Raw genomic sequence first — 17,920 nt, 5'->3', positions numbered from 1 at the left:
GACTGTGATTGGGCAAAAATAAGGGGTTCCAACTGAGTGAAATAAGTCAGAGAAGGAGAACTACTGTATGACATCCTCCATATGCAGAACTTGAAAAGATATGATACAAATGAACTTATTTACAAACAGGAACAGATGCACAGATGTAGAAAATGATTTATGGTTGTTTGGGAGGGTGGGCAGGGAGAAGAGTTAAGGAGTCTGGGATGGACATGTATACACTGCTACATTTAAAATGGACACCCAACAAGGACCTGTGGGAACTCTGCTCAGTGTTGCGTGGCAGCCTGGCTGGGAGGGGAGTTTCGATATTTGCATCAGTTCAGTTCAGTCGCTCAGTCGTGTCCGACTCTTTGCAACCCCATGAATTGCAGCACGCCAGGCCTCCCTGTCTATCACCAACTCCCGGAGTTCACTCAGACTCAGGTCCATCGAGTCAGTGATGTCATCCAGCCATCTTATCCTCTGTCGTCCCCTTCTTCTCCTGGCTGAATCCCTTTGCTGGTCGCATGAAATTATCACAACATTGTTAATTGGCTATACTCCAATTTAAAATAAAACTTTTTTTTTTTTTTTAAAGCAATAAGGGGCTCCTGGCTTCCTTGGCTCAAAGCTATCCTAAGATCGCCAATATCTATCATGACATCTGACAACATTCCTGTATCTTAACCATGGGTTTCCCATTCTTCTTACCTTTTCCCTGATTTTTCTCTTTTCCGTTCAATACTCCTAACGTTTATGGAGTCGATCAGGTATATTTGGCCGATGTTGCTAATTTTTCTGGATTCATGGGTGTATGTGGTATTATGCCAAATACACGGCATGCTTCTAATCTTTCCATAGCCCTCTCTCAGTTCTTACTACAATGCTTTGAAAATGGTAAAAGGTGAATACCATTTTGAAACGAGTTCAAATGTAAAGTTTGCACAGTAATTTAAATATATAGAGAGACATGGCATGAGAAATGTTACCGCTTTTCTGTCTCAGGCAACCAAAGGAAGACAATGACAGGTGATTGTATATTTTGTTTAATACTTGCATTGTTTCTATAGCGCAATTATAGCAATCTTTAAATTGACTTCTCATTACAAATATTTGTCAAGTTTTGTTTCAGAAACATTTTTCCTACTCTCTTGCACATGCACCCAGACACACTACAAAAAACTCATTCATAACACAGTAAGGGCAAACATTATTCATGTAAACATCTTTCATTAATTTCCCATAATTTAAAAAAACCATAGAATTATAGATATTGAATAAGGCTCATTGATTTAGTTCAAATTCCACAAAAGACCAATCAAAGATGCTCATTAACTGTGATGAGGTTAACTTTTGGTTGCAATAAATGCTGAAAGCATTCCCTTGGCTTCCAATCCTTAAACATACCTCACAACCTAATTGATTTGTTTCAGGATAAAAAGAGAACACAGAAAACGCAGGAGAAAAAACTCTTGAAGTAGGGAGCTTGGAACCATGAACCCAACTCTCTTCTATGATAAGTAGACACGTCGTAGTCCCTGTAGCTTCCCAATGCATGAATCGAGATGAATGACAGTCATCCAAAATGTAACCAAGTTGTATATTAAGATACATCAGTACGTGTGTACATATTGCTAGTATACACAGTGAAAATCTGTCATCATATTTATCATTTCATCCAGGACCAAAGTGGAAAAAAACAAAACCCACTCAAGCTGACTATCATTATAAAGGAGTGTTCTAGTTAAGAGTCAGGGCAGTTGGGAGGTATGTCCTAGGGAGGTGACTGGTCTTGATGTTAAAACGACTTCTAACGATGGTGTGTCAAGTCACAGACAGAGGAAGCAATGATCTGCGTTATCCAAGGATGTCTCTCTCTGGTGGAAAGTTCGGTGCTTGGGTGCATAGTCGCCCAGAGCCGAGACAGGAAGTGGACTGTGCTGAGAAATGGGCCCTGCCTTGCCAGCAGGACCCTCCTCCATCCTCTCTCGAGGTGAAGGCCCGGAGGCAGGGACTGCTGGCAAAACCGAAGAAGCCCCACCCGGGGGATCTGAACCCCAACTCCACTGAGGGCAGCCTCCCTGACGTGTGTGACTAGGCAGTAAGGGTGGCGGTGGACGGTGGCCAGAAAACCTGTTCCAAGGTTCCCCCGGCCACGTCTGGCTTCTGATTCTGCTGCCCTGCAAAGAAATTGTGCTCCAGATAACTGCACCGGTGTCTCTAATGCCTCTGAGTCACTCCCCGGCCCCTGAAGGCCTGGAGTGATGTCACTAAAGGGTGGACGCAACTCCACGAGCACCTAACTTCCACCAGGAAGCGGCTGAGGCACTGGGGAAGCCTACGAGCTCTCTCCACGTCGGGGGCAACAACGCGGGGAAGTTGCCACGCGTCAGAGTTATTTGTAGGCTTTTGATTCTTTAAAAATCAAAATTGATCTGCATTATATCTCAATAGACTCAGAGAATTCTCACCAAAAATTTTTGCAATTTGTTTAAATAGCACTGGAATAATTCAACTTCATTTAAATATATTCATTCTACCATGAAAATAGTTCATACAAACATCTATTTACATACAAACACATTAAAATTTGTGAAAAGGGTTTCCATCCCTGTGGTTGTATGGCTTGAAATCGTTTTCATTGCTTTGAATATGTCTGCACACATTTGGCAAAATAAAACCTTAACAATTTAGTATTTTTTAAATTAAAACAGACACCGAAGTTCCAAATTCCTGAAAGAACAGAAAAAAAAAAAAAAAAAAACTATCAAGGTACCTCAAGTAGATGTAAAAATTTCATATATTTTGTGAACCTTTGATCTGCGGCAAATAAACATTACCACTATCAGTCTTGCAACACAGTTTTGCTTGTTTTTCTAAAACAGAAGATGTCTGGATTCTAAATCACTACTCTTAAGACAGAAACTTGAGGCAACTGTTTTAAAACAAAGCACAACAGAAAAACGATACCTTCCTGGAAGATCTTAAATGCAGTTTGCATTGAGTGATTTAAAATTTCATAGATTAAAGGAAAGTTACTAAAGTGCCACATATGACTCACGGAGAAGACAACCCTTGAACTCACTGTTCACAGTTACTGCAATTTTATGGTTACAACTAAATATCGTCAATGGTTACACTTGGCCTTCACGCTGGCCTTTTTCAGGTTGTTGGTGATGAGGAAATTGTTTTTCAAGTGTGAAGAACCCCCAGAGGGCAGATAAGTTTAAAGACAGCCTCAGACAGGTTCAAAGGGGTCTTCAACAACAAATTTTCTTCTCAGTTTCTCAGGGAGACCAGGGATGAAGCAGGTTAAAATAAGAATAGGTACTGCAAAACTCAAGTCTTCCACGCCAGTTGCTTTTTAATCTCATCATTCCTTTTTCAGAAATTCCGTCCTTACTTTTGTTTTTTTTCTGAGTCCATTCAAATGCCCATTTGGGGACATACTCCTACAGATTAGTTCCTATTCCTAACTCTAACACAAGATAATATTTTGTCATAGAAAAGCGGCTAAGGAAAAATCTAGTCATGCAGGCGTTGGACAGAGATGGCTCTGAGTGAGTCTCCTGGGACCATGGCATCACACACCCATCTCAGCGCTGGCCCTTTTTGGGGAGCCAGAAATTTAGTCCTCTATCCCCACTACATGGATTCTTCCACATTTCTGTGCTGTTGCTCGTGAAACTACCTGCTTGACACAGCTCCTTCCACAGCGGATATCAAGACTCAGTAGAAAAATACATCCCTCAGCTTTGGCTCAAACAGGGAAAAAACACCCTTATTCCCTCAGCAGTTCATTCCCTAGGGGACCCCGACCCCCTTGGCAGTTTTGTCTACCTACAGAACACAGTGAGTCTTAAGGCGCCCTCTGACCCCACCCTGTGACGAAGTCTTACATTTAGGAGTGTGTCGGGGGAGGGCAGGGGACAGGAGGAGCGGTAGATTCAGACATGGATGCAGAGTGATGGAGAGAGGTACTCCCAGAGGGAAAGACAGACAGACAGGTCCCCACGGGCGCACACAGAGGGAGCAGGAGGGAGGGATCAGCTGGTGGTGGGGGGGATCAGCTGGTGGGGGGGGGATCAGCTGGTGGGAGGGGGGAATCAGCTGGTAGGTTGTTATGTAGGCACACTAGGGCATTCTCACAGATGACAGAGAGAGAAGAAAGCGGAGGGCAGGAGAAAGAAGAGCCCGGAGATGCAGAGAGGCTCGGGATGGGGCACTGCCTCCTCTGATGTGTCTGAATGTCACAGACACACTGCCGGGCTCTGAACTCAAAATGTTGTCATTCACGATCTCATCTGAAAAATGGATTTGTGCTGGTTAATCACTACTATTTAATTCACTTCAATAGCTTTTATCAAAAAAAAGGGAAATTCCATTTGAAGGGGGTAGCCCATTGATATAGAAATGACACCCCAGGGCAGCCTGAAGTCCTTGCTGTGGGGTCGGTCCTGTGCCAGGCTTCCCCCTGACCTCACTCCCAACGCCACTGACCAGGGTTAGTTCAAGCCATCTTTCTCTGGAGACAGTCACTCACTTTGGGACACGTCTGAATGAAAGCACCTGTCGGAATACAAGTCCCAAGACTCCGTCCGTCTGTCACAGTTCACTGAACAGTCTCTTTCTACAGAATAGAAGCGATCCTATCCTGGTGCCTTTTAATCTGAAAACTTCTCAGCTCCCTTCCTGGAAGATCTTTCTGGCAGCCCTCAGAACTTCTCACAAGCGAACCAGCAGCATATCTCCCTGAAACCAAGGCCACTTAGCCGGTCTGCCAGGGGGGACACAGGGGCTCTGGGAAAGCCTGCTCGAGGGAAAGGCTGAATCCTGTGCCTGGAGCAAACTGCCAGAACTGAAGGCTGTGAGCAGCGCTGGGTCAAGCACTTTTGTGAAGTTCTTCCCAGAGCACGTGTAACTGACACAAAACAGAAAACTTCCTCCTGCCTGTTTCTCTTCTGCTTCCTGAGCCTTCCCTAGTTACAGGAGCTACAGCGTGGAAGGCTTCAGCTTTCAAGACCAGACTGACTTGGTGACAGGTGCCCCGCCGCTGACAGCTGCGACTTGGAACAAATGTTAATCTCTAGATGCCCAGCTCCACAGCGAGGCATCTAGGGAAGGCATAGCTGTGGCATGTGGCGAGGGCGCTTGCCATAACCCCCAAACTCTCAGACTCCATTCAGAGCAATCCCAGTTAAATTACACACCTAATTAGCTAAACTAAAAAATAGGGGGTTTTCTCTTTATTTCTGCAGTTGTGATTACACATGGCTAGCAAAATGACTGAAATGCTATCGATACTGTTGCTTTTAAACTATACAGGTGTTAATCTTAATTCACAAGGCTTAGAAGCAGGTAAATGCTTTGAAATTACAATGATGAAGAGTTTTAGCGGTTAAGGTTTGATTTGTACCTAGTGATCAGTACGTCTCTCTTAACAGTAGCGATTTAAAAAGAAACGAAACAAAGGACTTTCAAATTCTGGATTAGAATTCAAGTTGGCTATTTGACTTTTGAATTCAATGCACTGCGCCACAAGCCAGACTGCTCTATGTTATGTACATTTAATGTGTATCTAAGGAGAAAAAAAATGACTAGCACTATTGAAGATACTGCAGAATCGCCACAGTTACTGCTTAGAAATACTAATTTCCCTCTCTTCTTCCTTAAAGTATATATTACAACTCTTCCATAACTTAATGCAAACAAAGTAAATTCATTTCTTCTCACATCTTAAAGCAAAGATATCTTTGTTTACATGCGAGAATAATAATTCTATAATAATAGCCTGGCCCTAGGAGCCAGGTCTTTATATTAGGACATAATAATGAATCAATGACAGATTGATAGAAAGAGCCAGAGAGACCTACACGCTGGCGCTGACACGGAATCTGTTTGGAAGTTTTCTCTTGTGAAAGATACCTAAGAGAGAGAAGAGGACTAAGGGGTGAACTGACCCAAAAAGTGGGGTTCTGTTCGCTAGGGGGGAAAAAACAAAGCCATTCTATTGCAAGAGACAGATCAAAGGTTAAAAGGCAAATTATACTACATTTAGAGAATAAAAATGTAGTAATTCTCCCCTTCGTATGGCGCATATGCAAGTGTGGCAGCACAATTTGCATTGGCCATAGAAATAAACCTCATGGAAAAACCACTGACTAAAAATGACTGAAAAACCCCCTTATTTTCCCTTTTTTCAGTCTAATCATTTGGCATCTCTGAAGTGGTACAGATTTAGACTTGAACCACCCAAGAACATCATGCTGTCTTCTGTCAAGTGCTCGACAGTACCTCTCAGGAGGGTGTTGTTGCGAGGCTAGCTAATTTTAAATCTGGTATGAGTAATACAGTCAGACCTAGTTAGTATTCGAGAAAGTCGTAGCGAACGCAGAGTGAGAGGGTGTGATGTCACAGCATGAGCAGTCCCTGGTTGTCCCGTTGTCGGATAAACGTAGTGCATAGATCCAAGTTTCTATTCCAGGTCCCCTGAAGCCCGGAGCCAGGCCTTTCACTTCTGCTGGGTGGCCTGGAAGGCCTTCAGCTCCACCTGGTACCACTCGGGGGCTTCCGGCCCGCTCTTCCCTGGGGGGCTGTGGTCGTAGCCGTAGGCAACGGTGAGTTCCTCGTCCGCCTCCACAGCTCGGAGGGTGCGGATGCATTTGATGGGCCCGAACCGGGGGTGGACAAACCTAGACATCAAGATGCAGACAGTCATTCCCGGGTGGACCAGAAGGTCAGACGCAAAGCCTAGAAGGGCTGAGACGGAATCACCCACATGCGGTGGCCTGGACACCAGGGGCAGGTCCTCGGGGTGAGGGTCACAGAGGAGCCAGCATCAGCGTTCCCTGGGAGCCTGGTGCTCACGGTGACACAGGCTACCCGACCCAGACCCGGCAGCGGAGTCTGCATTTGCACACCACCTCCCCCTCCCCAAGCCGACTCTAATGTGCGCATGCTCAGTCGCTCAGGCATGTCTGACTCTGTGGCCGCATGAACCGTAGCCCGCCAGTCTCCTCTGTCCTTGGGATTCTCCAGGCAAGAATGCTGGAGTGGGTTGACATTTCTTCCCCCAGGGGATGTTCCTGATCCAGGGATTGAACCCTCATCTCCTGCCTCCTGCACTGCGGGCAGATTCTTTACCGCTGCATTGAGGCTTAAAAAGCACGGCCCTGGGACTTCCCTGGCGTCCAGCTGTTACGACTCTCTGCTTCCAATGCAAGAGGCTGGGTTGGATCCCCGGTTCCAACTAAGATCCCACCTGCCATTTGGGATGGCCAAAATAAGGAAGTAAGTAAATAAAAAGTATGGCCCTATCTTCCTTTTTGAGCATATTTGGCACTCTGTATTTATAAATCAACAGCCAGATCTACCCCCAAAATCTGTCTTTAATGAGAAATCAGATTCAGTGTAGTCTGTCAGCATTTCAGCTCATCCGGCCTGTGGCATCAGATTACTTGGCTGTGTCTCAGGACAAGGGCACTTCTGGAGTTTTAAGAGAGAGCCCTGTGGATTTTCAAAAGCAAAAAATGCTGTATTCCATCCTGTACCTCTTGAGGAAGCGTTATTTTGTAGTTTTGAAAGTAAATGAAGATTTCTTTCCAAGAGGGAAGTCCTGCCATCCTGCTTCTTTCAGATTTCCCGCTGACCCACCGCTGTGAAGGGAGAGGGTGGGCTCATGCTAGGATTATGCTCATCTGCCGAAGGCTCCCAGCCTGGCTCACCTGCACAGCTCCCTGCAGGGGAGCAGGGGCTAAATAAGTATTAATAGATTCGTCTCCTCTAACAAGGGACTCCCAAGTGGTGCTAGTGGTAAGAACCTGCCTGCCAATGCAGGAGATGTAAGAGACCTGGGTTTGATTCCTGGGTTGGGAAGATCCCCTGGAGGAGGGCACGGCAGTCCACCCCAGTATTCTTGCCTGGAGAATCCCATGGAGAGAGGAGCCTGGAGGGCTGCAGATACATGGAAGGCAGGGCCAGAAAAAATCTTCTGTTTTTGTATGCATATGGCTGAGTCTGTCTGGTTCACTTACAGTTACATTTTGAACAAAGGGCACTGACACATCACAAAGGTCCTAGACCCTAGGTTAGGCGGCACATGGTGCATGACGGCAAGCACTTGGCGGGAGAGGTGTGTCTGCGGCGCATGGACATACTTTGTGTGGGATGAAGAGGAACAACCGCACCGTCACTTCAAGGGGCCTCAATGTCTATCCGTCCTGGGTGTCCTGCTCCCTGGCAACCACACTTGATTTGGGGCTGAAGGCTCTGGTGTGAGTCCTGGTTCCACGCGTTGTTCCTGCCTCCTTCTGGAAATTCACCTCTGCACCTCTGAGTCTCACTTTCCTCCTCTGCAATCATAAGACTAGTGACTCTTATCCTCTAAGAGTTCCTGCGGTGACCAAGTGCTGAGCTCTGCTCAGTCACTTCAGTCATAGCTGTCTCTCTGTGACCCTCTGTAGCCCGCCAGGCTCCTCTGTCCATGGGATTCTTCAGGCAAGAATACTGGAGTCGATTGCTTTTTCCTTCTCCAGGGGCTCTTCCTGAGCCAGGGACTGAACCTGCATCTCCTGTGTCTCTTGCACTGGCAGGCAGGTAGGCTCCTCACCACCACATGTCCCTGGCACAACTGAAGACTCTCTTCAGTGACTAAGCATGTAAGCAAGCCTGTGGGTGTGCGAGATTGCCCACATGCACAGAATTCCCGAATGTGCTCTGGCACGAAAGATATTCCTGGACCAGGGATGTGGGAATTACTTATGAAAATCACAACTCTTGGTCTCTAAAATATTTCACTAAAAAAACAGTACTCCTTATAGCAGAATATTACTCAGCCATAAAAAAGGAAGAAAAATTGCCATTTGCAGCCATGCGGACAGACCTAGAGCTTATTATACTAAGTGAAGTAAGTCAGACAAAGACAAATATCATATGATATCGCTTATACATAGAATTGAAAAAAATGATACAAATGAACTTAATTTACAAAACACAGACTCACAGACATAAAAAAAAAAAAACAACAAAACAACTTATGGCTACCAAAGGGGAAAGGTGGGGAGGGAGGAGGGATAAATTAGGAGTATGGGATTAATATTAATAAATACACACTATTAATATTAATATTAATAGATACACACTACTATGTAGAAAAGAAACAATAAGAACCTACTGTACACTAGAGGGAACTATATTCAATATCTTATAATAACCTACAAAGGAAAAGCATCCGAAAAAGAATACATACATATATATATGAGAATCATTTTGTCCTACACCTGAAACTAACACAATATTGTAAATCAGATACTTCAAAAAAAAAGAAAAAAATACTCCTGAAATGGAGCTCTAGTTAACCTTGTGGTACACAAAAAAACACAAAAAAATCCCACAAGAAGCCTGAGATTTCTCTTATTATCCTCTTGCATTTTCATTTTCCTACTCATTTTCATTATTTTCAGAGTAGAAAACAGACTGAAAGGAAAGAACTCAGTCTCAGGTGCCGATGCTTCAAGGCAGCCCTTAAGCACAGAGGTTAAGAGCACTTCACTTTGACAAGAGCCCTGTGTTTCTTGTCCCTGATCTGGGATACTGGTAATACTCACCAGTAATACTGGTGGCCCCACGAAGCTACTGGGAAGATTGAATGACATCGTGCACAGAAGCCTGTACCACAGTACTGGCCTGGAGGAAGCGCTCAGGAAACAATAGGCAAGACCAGCCCTCAGACCAAACCTCTGACCACGCAGTCCGGCTCCCTGTTGATGAGGAACCTGTATCTACGGCAAGGGAAGCAGTTCCTGTCTGTCCATCTGGCACACTGTGCTGGACTACAGGTAAAACAGCTTACAGAAGTTGCTGTTCTGTGTTAGAGTGTGCTAACAGTACCAGTGATTTCAGAAACCAGTGAATCCCATGCACTGGTATCTGAACGTTCTATCTGATTATTGCTCAGGGAGTCTCTCCCAGGGCTTCTCAGGTGGTGCTCGTGGTAAAGAACCCACCTGCTAAGGCAGGAGACATAAGAGATGCGGGTTTGAGCCCTGGGTCAGATCCCCTGCAGGAGGGCATGGCAATCCACTCCAGTGTTCTTGCCTGGAGAATCCCATGGACAGAGGAGCCTGGCAGGCTACAGTCCATAGGGTCGCAGAGTTGGACACACCTGAAGTGACTTGGCACAGTCTCTCCATGACCCCAAATAATTAATCATTCACATTGGGCTTGAAAAATAATTTTTTTCTGAGGAGAGACTTGATTTTGCACAAACGGTGCCTTCTCTTTTCTCCTGTGCTCTCTTACTTTTGATGAGAACAGTCATATCCTTGCCATGAAATCACAAAACTTGTTCGTTTTAAGGGGTAGCATTTATAATCCTTCGTTACCACGGGTTTAAATGGTTGCCGTTCAGCTGTGTGCAGCCTGGAACGATGCTTTGGCCTAATTAACATTGGCCACGAAAGCCTTGGAGTTAATAACAGTGTCAGTTTCATTTCACATGACGCATGTCCTTTGCCATTTCTACTCGCCCTTTAAACAGAACTTGTAGCTTCAGTGCTTGGTGCTGGCTGCCAAGGAGAGCAAGCGACTGCCAGAACAATTTTAAAGCCATCTCAGGGATGCAAGAAGGGACACTTGAATCCTGGCACTGCTCCTACAGATTAAACGCACACGATCTGATCCTGCTTATGTTAACGAGCAAGAGGACCAAGCACAGCAAACTACAGGTGAGCAGGAAAGACTGCACACGGCTCCTGGCTGCTAGAAGGAACTGTCATCCTCAGGCTGAGCTAGAGACAGCTGTGACATGGAATCTCAGCCAGCTATCCCTTTAAGGAATAGTCAGAGATGCTTGACTTTGGGAAGACAGTTTGGGAGCGCATGAAAACTACTATGATGTATGTAGGACTACTATGCGGAAGAGACATTGACATTGAACACAAGCAGAAAAGGGATAATTAGGGCCAAGGGCTGGAGAGTACAGGGAAACCCACTGGGGCTCAATAGAAAGAACTTTCTAGTCACCAGAGCCCAACAGCTAACTCCATAGTACGTATTTGTTTGTCCAGACAGCTGCCTTTGTGGATAACGGTAAGGTTCTCATCCATGGAGGTTTCCAAGAGGTTCAGTGTGCCATTGGAAGGGGAAGCTCAAACTGAAAGAGATTATTTGAAGTTTTAAAACTAATGACTGTGGTGAGATGTAACTCATGCTTCATAAAATGTGCCCATTTAATGTGTACAATTCAGTGGTTTTCAGTTGTGCAGCCACAGCCACTAACTTTGGAAGCCTCAAAAGGAACTTCCCACAACCTAAATGTCTATCAACAGAGGGATGAATAAAGAAGACACAGTACATATATACAATGGACTGTTGGAAAAGAATGAAATAAGGTCATCTGTAGCAACATGGGTGGGCTAGAGATTGTCATAGTGAGCGAAGTAAGTCAGACAGAGAAAGAGGAATATGATATGATATCAGTTACACATGAAATCTAAACAGGTGATACCCATGAAAACTTATTTACAAAACAGAAATGGACTCCCAGACTTAGAGAATGAACTTATGGTTACCAGAGGGGAAAGGTGAGGGGAAGGGACAGTTAGGGAGGTGGAGACTGCCATGTACACACTGCTATATTTTAAGTGGATAACCAACAAGGACCTGCTGTATAGCACCTGAACTCTGCTCAAGGTTATGCGGCAGCCTGGACGGGAGGGGACTTTGGGGGAGAATGGATACAGGTATATGTATGGCTGAGTCCCTTTGCTGCCCAACTGAAACTACCACAACCTGCTAATCAGCTACACTCCAATATAAAATTATAAAAAGGAACTTCCACGCTCATTAGCTATCAACTTTCGCTCCCCCAACCGCGGCCCCCAGCTCTAGGCAAGCACTGATGGGCATTCTGTGTCTGGGGCTACAGCGGACTGTTCATACAAATGGAGTCACACACCACGCGGTCTTTAGTGACTGGCTCCTTGCGTGTTTTCAAAGGCTCATCCACGTTGTTGCACGTGGCAGTATTTCATTCCTCTTGGCTGTCAAATGATAGGGACTCTGACTTTATGGGTTTTTTTTTTTTTTTCCTAACACGGAGACCTCACGCCCTAGTTTTAGGATTTTACAGTTCTCCTTCTTTTCACATAATAAAAGGATTCCCTAACCTCTACAGTGCAATTTCAATTTGTACTATTACTTCCAATGACACTCTCCTTAATTTTCCAGAATGAGAGAGCTGAAGAACAGAAAAAAACCCCCACAATAAAACAGCAACCATGAAGTATAGTGCATTCCCACAAAGTACAGTATTTCCACGAAGTCTAGTATTTCCACAGCGTGTCTACACTTTGAAGCACTTTTCTGAGTTTCAAGCAATAAGCATGAGCAGCCCCCTGGCAGAGGACCCTCTGATATTCTGAGGGAGCCACCTTTCTTGGGGCGGGATAACACCTCTGAGGCGCCCTCCTCATTCTCGGGGCCCCGCGGCACCGGCAGCTTGGTGTCCTACTCACATGTCATAGATGCAGTTTGGAGTGAAGGAGTGATTTGCCTTGTGTCCCAAGGAGGCACAGTACTTGGATACATGGTTGTAGGGCTCAGGCACATCAATGACCGTTTCCTCGTCAAGGGAGAGGGTGTTCCCGTTGAGAGCCCAGTCCCTGCTGTCAACCTGCAGAAAACAAGAAAGTGAATGTTGGAAACGAGCTTCCTCCCAGGAACTCAAAGGACACTGAAGATATTAACTCGTTTATCCCTAACCTCACGAGTGCCACGTATATGGCAAAAGCCTACGGCAGCGGTCCCCAACCTTTCTGGCAACAGGGACCAGTTTTGTGGAAGCCAGTCTTTCCATGGGTCAGAGTGGGGGGATGGTTTCAGGATGATTCAAGTGTATTACACTTACTGTGCACTTTATTTCTGTCGTTATTACAGCAGCTCCACCGCAGATCATCAGGAATAGACCCTGGAGGTCGGGGACCCCTGGCCTAAGGCATCCCTTGCACTTTGATGGTGCATACTGCACACACTGATGGTGGGAAGGGCATACATGAGCAGTGCAGGGCAGCTCAACTTACTACTTATTTTGTAAGTAATTAAATTGATTGGCTGATTGATTGATTTTTGCCTGTGCTGGGTCTTCGCTGCTGCGAGGGCTTTTCTCTCGCTGCAGTGAGCAGGGGGTTCTCTCCAGCTGCGGTGTGCAGGCTTCTCATCGCGGTGGCGTCTCTTTTTGCTGAGCACAGGCTCTAAGGCAAGCGGACGTCAGCAGGTGGGCACATGGGCTCAGCAGTTGCAGCTCCTGCACTCTAGAGCACAGGCTCAGTAGTTGTGGCACCAGGCTTAGTCATTCTGTGGCATGTGGGATCTTCCCAGATCAGGGATAGAACCTATGTCTCCTGCATTGGCAGGTGGGTTCTTCACCCCTGAGCCACCAGAAAGTGAAAAGTGAAAGTGTTAGTTGCTCAGTCATGTCTGACTCTTTGCGACCCCATGGACTATAGCCCACCAGGCTCCTCTGTCCATGTGAATTTCCCAGGCAAGAATGCTGGAATCAGTTGCCAATCCCTTCTTCAGGGGATCTTCCCCACTCAGGGATCAAACCTGGATCTCCTGCATTGCAGGCAGATTCTTCACCATCTGAGCCACAGGGAAGCCCATGAGCCACCAGAGAAGTCTTCAACTTACTACTAATTAACTTTCCCCTATCATATATAAAAAAGGAATTTGGAAGGTGTTTAGGTCATGGGGGCAGGTAGAGCCTTTATGAATAAGACCAGAGTTCTTATAAGAGACCCCTGAGACTCCCTCATCCCTCCTGCCATGTGTAGTTACAGCAAAAAAAGGGACATCAATGAAGCAGGAAGCAGGCTCTCACCAGACACTGAATCTGTTGGCACCTTGATCTCTGACTTCCTGGCTTCTAGAACTGTGAGAAAGAAGTTTCCGTTGTTCATAAGCTACCTAATGTACAATGTCTTTACTACAGTAGTCTGAGGTTGGCCATAGAATATCTGACCAATTTTATAAAAAGCCTGGTCTTTTGTTCCTTTATATTCTTAGTGAACATTAAAGTAAAAGGACTAATGAGAAAATTAAGGGTGTGTGAAACAAAGCCCTTAAACCAATCAAACTGAGTTCCCACTTCTACCCCACTCACCTCTTGGTGTGTAATTCGGACTCCATTGTAAAAAGACATAACAGTATTGGGTCCCGCAGCTACCTTTGAAAATAGTCCTTCTCCAGCACTGGAAATGAGAGATTCAGCAACATAAACCCTAAAAAGAAAAAAAAAAGCAAATGATTTGTTTTAGTTTGATGATATCATCCCTTACTAACCACCCAAATACCGGCATAGCTATAGAATCCAAAATGTCAGTTCATAGTAATCCAATGAGGAAGAAAGAAAAAGTGAAATACAGATTTTGGCACTGAAAACTGGAGAATGGTGTATACTTATGACTCTCATTGCTCTCTAATAAAGGGATTATTAGTATACATCCACAAAGTAACTCAGTGCTTGATATAAGGTTTTTAAAAATTTGTATGTTTTAATTAATGACAATTTCCACTGTCTTCTTGGACTAAAACATTTCTCAAAGCTAATTAAAGCTATACCCAAGGTTACCAACCCTGAGATGAACCTTCTACATAAAAGAGTGACAAATAATTAATAAAAGATACTCAATAAGTACTTCCCAACAAAGGAGTTTATAACAGATTAGCTAACTCTGGCCCAAGGATCAAATCTGGCTGTTGTCCGTTTTTGTAAATAAAGTTTTATTGGGACATACCCACACCTATTTGTTCAGTATTATCTATGACTGCTTCGAGGTTACAAAGGCTGACTTGAGTAGCTGCTGTAGAAACTCACAAAGCCTAAAACATTGACCACATGGTCCTTTACAGAACAAGTTTGCCAAGTGCTGGTTTTAAGAAGATAGAACTCATGATTACAGAACAAGATTTATTAAGAGAGTGAGGGCGCGCATGTTAAGTCGTTCAGTTGTGTTGGACTCTTCATGACCCCAAGGACTGTAGCCTGCCAGGCTCCCCTGTCCACAGGATTTCCCAGGTAAGAATAGTGGACTGGGTTGCCATTTCCTTCCCTAGGGGATCTTCCTGATCCAGGAATCGAACTCACATGCCCTATGGCTCCTGCACTGGCAGGCAGATTCTTTACCCCTCCACCACCTGGAAAGCCCCTTATTCAGAGAATACATGCCCCAATCACATAATTTCAATTATTCCAGCCCCTGTGGTGGAGAAAGAGTCTGGTGGAAACGGTCATTTGGGATTTCTGTTATGTAGATCTCCTGCTTATTAGATGGCCTGGAAGGCTGAATTACTGCTTCCACCTCCCGACTCCCTCCCTGGGACAGTCAGTCTGATTCTTGGTCACGTGACTGCCCTTCTGCTTAAATGGAGGATAATGTCCCTGCCTGACTTGGTCCTGGCTGTGTGATCTGCTTTGTCACTAGGCAGAAGTGACTGCAAAGCTAGGTCTCGGGTGTTAAGAAGCATGGCAAGTTTCTGCCAGCTTCCTTGAGCTTCCATTCATCTCCACAAGGAGAAGATGCCCCAGGGGGCTGTTGTTTGCTTAGCCTGAGTCTTGGAATGAAGGCATGTGAGACAGACCGGAACCCAACTTGAAACCTGGATCACAGCCTAGTCCAGCTGAGCCGAGTGGAACCCAGTCAAAAGTGGCTGAGCCTCAGCCAATCTACAGAAGTATGAGCGCAAAAGAAAATATTTGCTTTCATAAATCGCTGGTAGTCTGAGGCCACTGTTAGGTGGCATTATCAGAATGACAGTAACAAAAAAAGACAGATCCATACGGTTAGGGGACTGTTGTGTTTGGGGGGCTAACAAAGACCAAATCTTTCTCTCTGCAAACAGGCCAGAGCCTCATCTCAAGAAAGGGGCCATTCATTCATTGTGACATTGTAGTGTCAGCCCTGTCAGTTACACCAGGGAAGAGGCCTTTTCTCAGATGCGGACAGAAAAGAAATGGAAGGCATGATTACAGAGTGAGGCCAGGAGAAAGTCAAGTGCAGATGGCACTCTTACCCACAAACAGGCCAGTCACTGGGGGATATGAACCACAGTCAAGAGATGAGAGAAAGCCATTTCAGGAATCCAGAGCTAGAGTTTAGCTAGCATGTCAAATGGAATGGAGCTTGACACTCTAGAACGGAGCTTATAATAGAATTGTATTTTGTAAGCCGGAATGTTTTTATGCTTCTTACATTTTATTTACTCCTGTCTTCCCGTAGTGAATAAAGAAATTATCTTGTGCTCCAGACCCTCTCAGCTGGGCTAAGTAAAGCAGCAGACATCTGGTCCTGCCTCGACTAGAGCTTTCAAGAGTGTGAAATGCTCCCAAGGGGCTAATAGAGCCTCCCACGCCAAGAGCCCCAAGAAAGCAGACACCTGGGCAGGGTTATATTGGGCTGCCTGACCCAACTGCTGTCCCTTTGTAGAAGCTTCATTCTGGGACCGACACACAGGCTGTTCTGTGCTTTATGGACAGAGAAACTCTCTTACAGGGACAGATGCTGTATGACCATAAAAACGCTCTTTCTCAGAATGTACATTTTTTTTCTGCTAGGGAACTCAGCCTGAGTAGAGGGCCACCAAGGAACAATAATTCCCACCACAAGAGTTATTTAATCTCACATAAATGATGCCATTAAACCCACAAGGGAACAATTACCTCTCTGATTCATATGGGTCTGGAAGAAGAGCATTGGTAGAAATGCAAGATGAAGTTGACTTATCAAAGTGGTACACCGAACCTAAAAAACAAACAAAAATTTCAGTACAGGCCCAGAGTTAGGGAAGTGCATCAAGAACATTTCTCTCATCAATGGGACCAGCATAAGTTAAATAATGCGAAATGTTTTACTCAAGTTAGACCAACTAGAATGAAATTCTTCAGTATAAACGGAGAGCTTTTTTTAAATAATAGTTTTTCATGATAAGAAAGTTTACTTATTCTGAGTGTGCAAACACAATAAAATTCTTAGCTTCATTCTCCATCATATTCATTATGCATCTCTTGGTGACTATAATAACATTCATTATTTTTAAGATAATTTATTAGTGAATACATAAATCCCAACCCATTTTGTCACCTAGTAAAAGATGCACATACGGGGTTTCTTTCTTTTGCTGAATATCCAAGTGGAAAAAATACAGAGATACTTTGGAAAAAGTTAATCTTAAGTAATAATTTTTTATTACTCCTGAAATGCTTTCGTTATGTTCAGGAATATAATAATGAAGATGGATACCATGTTGCAAAGCATAATTAACTTTCACTCCTTCATTCTTTAAATATCTGCAATTACATGAGTGACCTACATCTAAGCATCATCCAACCCATTGGTAGAACTCATGTTATACTTCTAAGATCATTCCTGATTTGAGAATCGTTAAGTATAACAAATATTGTTATAACATCAAATATTCTTATACTAGGGGATTAAAATCTGATGGTTCGTTTGTTGAACTTTGTGATGCTGAATTGAGCTGCTAAAAGATATTTTTCGGTTATCATTGAATACAGCAATTGGATGCTTAGTAGATGGCATGGGTACAGGTGATAATGTTAATTCTAATTAAAATATGTGATAGGATGAAATAGTTGCTGGCTGGCTAGATAACATGCTTCTTACAAGCAGGTTTACACCAGTAATTACAAACTGCTGTGCAAAATATAAATGGTTAGTTTTCCGATTTGCTCTGGAGTTTTGTTATCAGGTCTTCACAGCCATCAGGAATATCTCCTAAAATTCCATTTTTGCTTTTGATTCACATTTTTCTTTATTCACATGATTTAAAAGCTGCTTGTGTAATTAAAATTTTTAATCGAGAAAAGGCTTTGTCATGAAAACTTGAGATCTCTCTCTGGTTGGATAAGATTGGATAATAG

At 44.4% G+C, this 17,920-nt stretch overlaps 1 protein-coding gene across 1 annotated transcript in view; it reads right to left on the bottom strand.

The window, feature by feature from the left end:
- Positions 1-1,012: 1,012 nt before the first annotated feature.
- SETD7 (SET domain containing 7, histone lysine methyltransferase) overlaps positions 1,013-17,920 on the bottom strand; it is a 50,490-nt gene continuing 33,582 nt past the window's right edge. The window contains exons 5-8 of the mRNA XM_027956265.2: positions 16,700-16,781; positions 14,144-14,261; positions 12,498-12,655; positions 1,013-6,674 (exon numbers count right to left, since the gene is read on the bottom strand). Of these exons, the coding sequence (XP_027812066.2) occupies positions 6,494-6,674; positions 12,498-12,655; positions 14,144-14,261; positions 16,700-16,781 (539 nt within the window). The 3' untranslated portion in view covers positions 1,013-6,493. The remainder of the gene's footprint in view (positions 6,675-12,497; positions 12,656-14,143; positions 14,262-16,699; positions 16,782-17,920) is intronic.

The sequence above is a fragment of the Ovis aries genome, chromosome 17 (assembly GCF_016772045.2).
Source record: "Ovis aries strain OAR_USU_Benz2616 breed Rambouillet chromosome 17, ARS-UI_Ramb_v3.0, whole genome shotgun sequence".
NCBI classification, from domain to species: Eukaryota; Metazoa; Chordata; class Mammalia; order Artiodactyla; family Bovidae; genus Ovis; species Ovis aries.
This window is presented reverse-complemented; position numbering and strand designations above follow the sequence as displayed.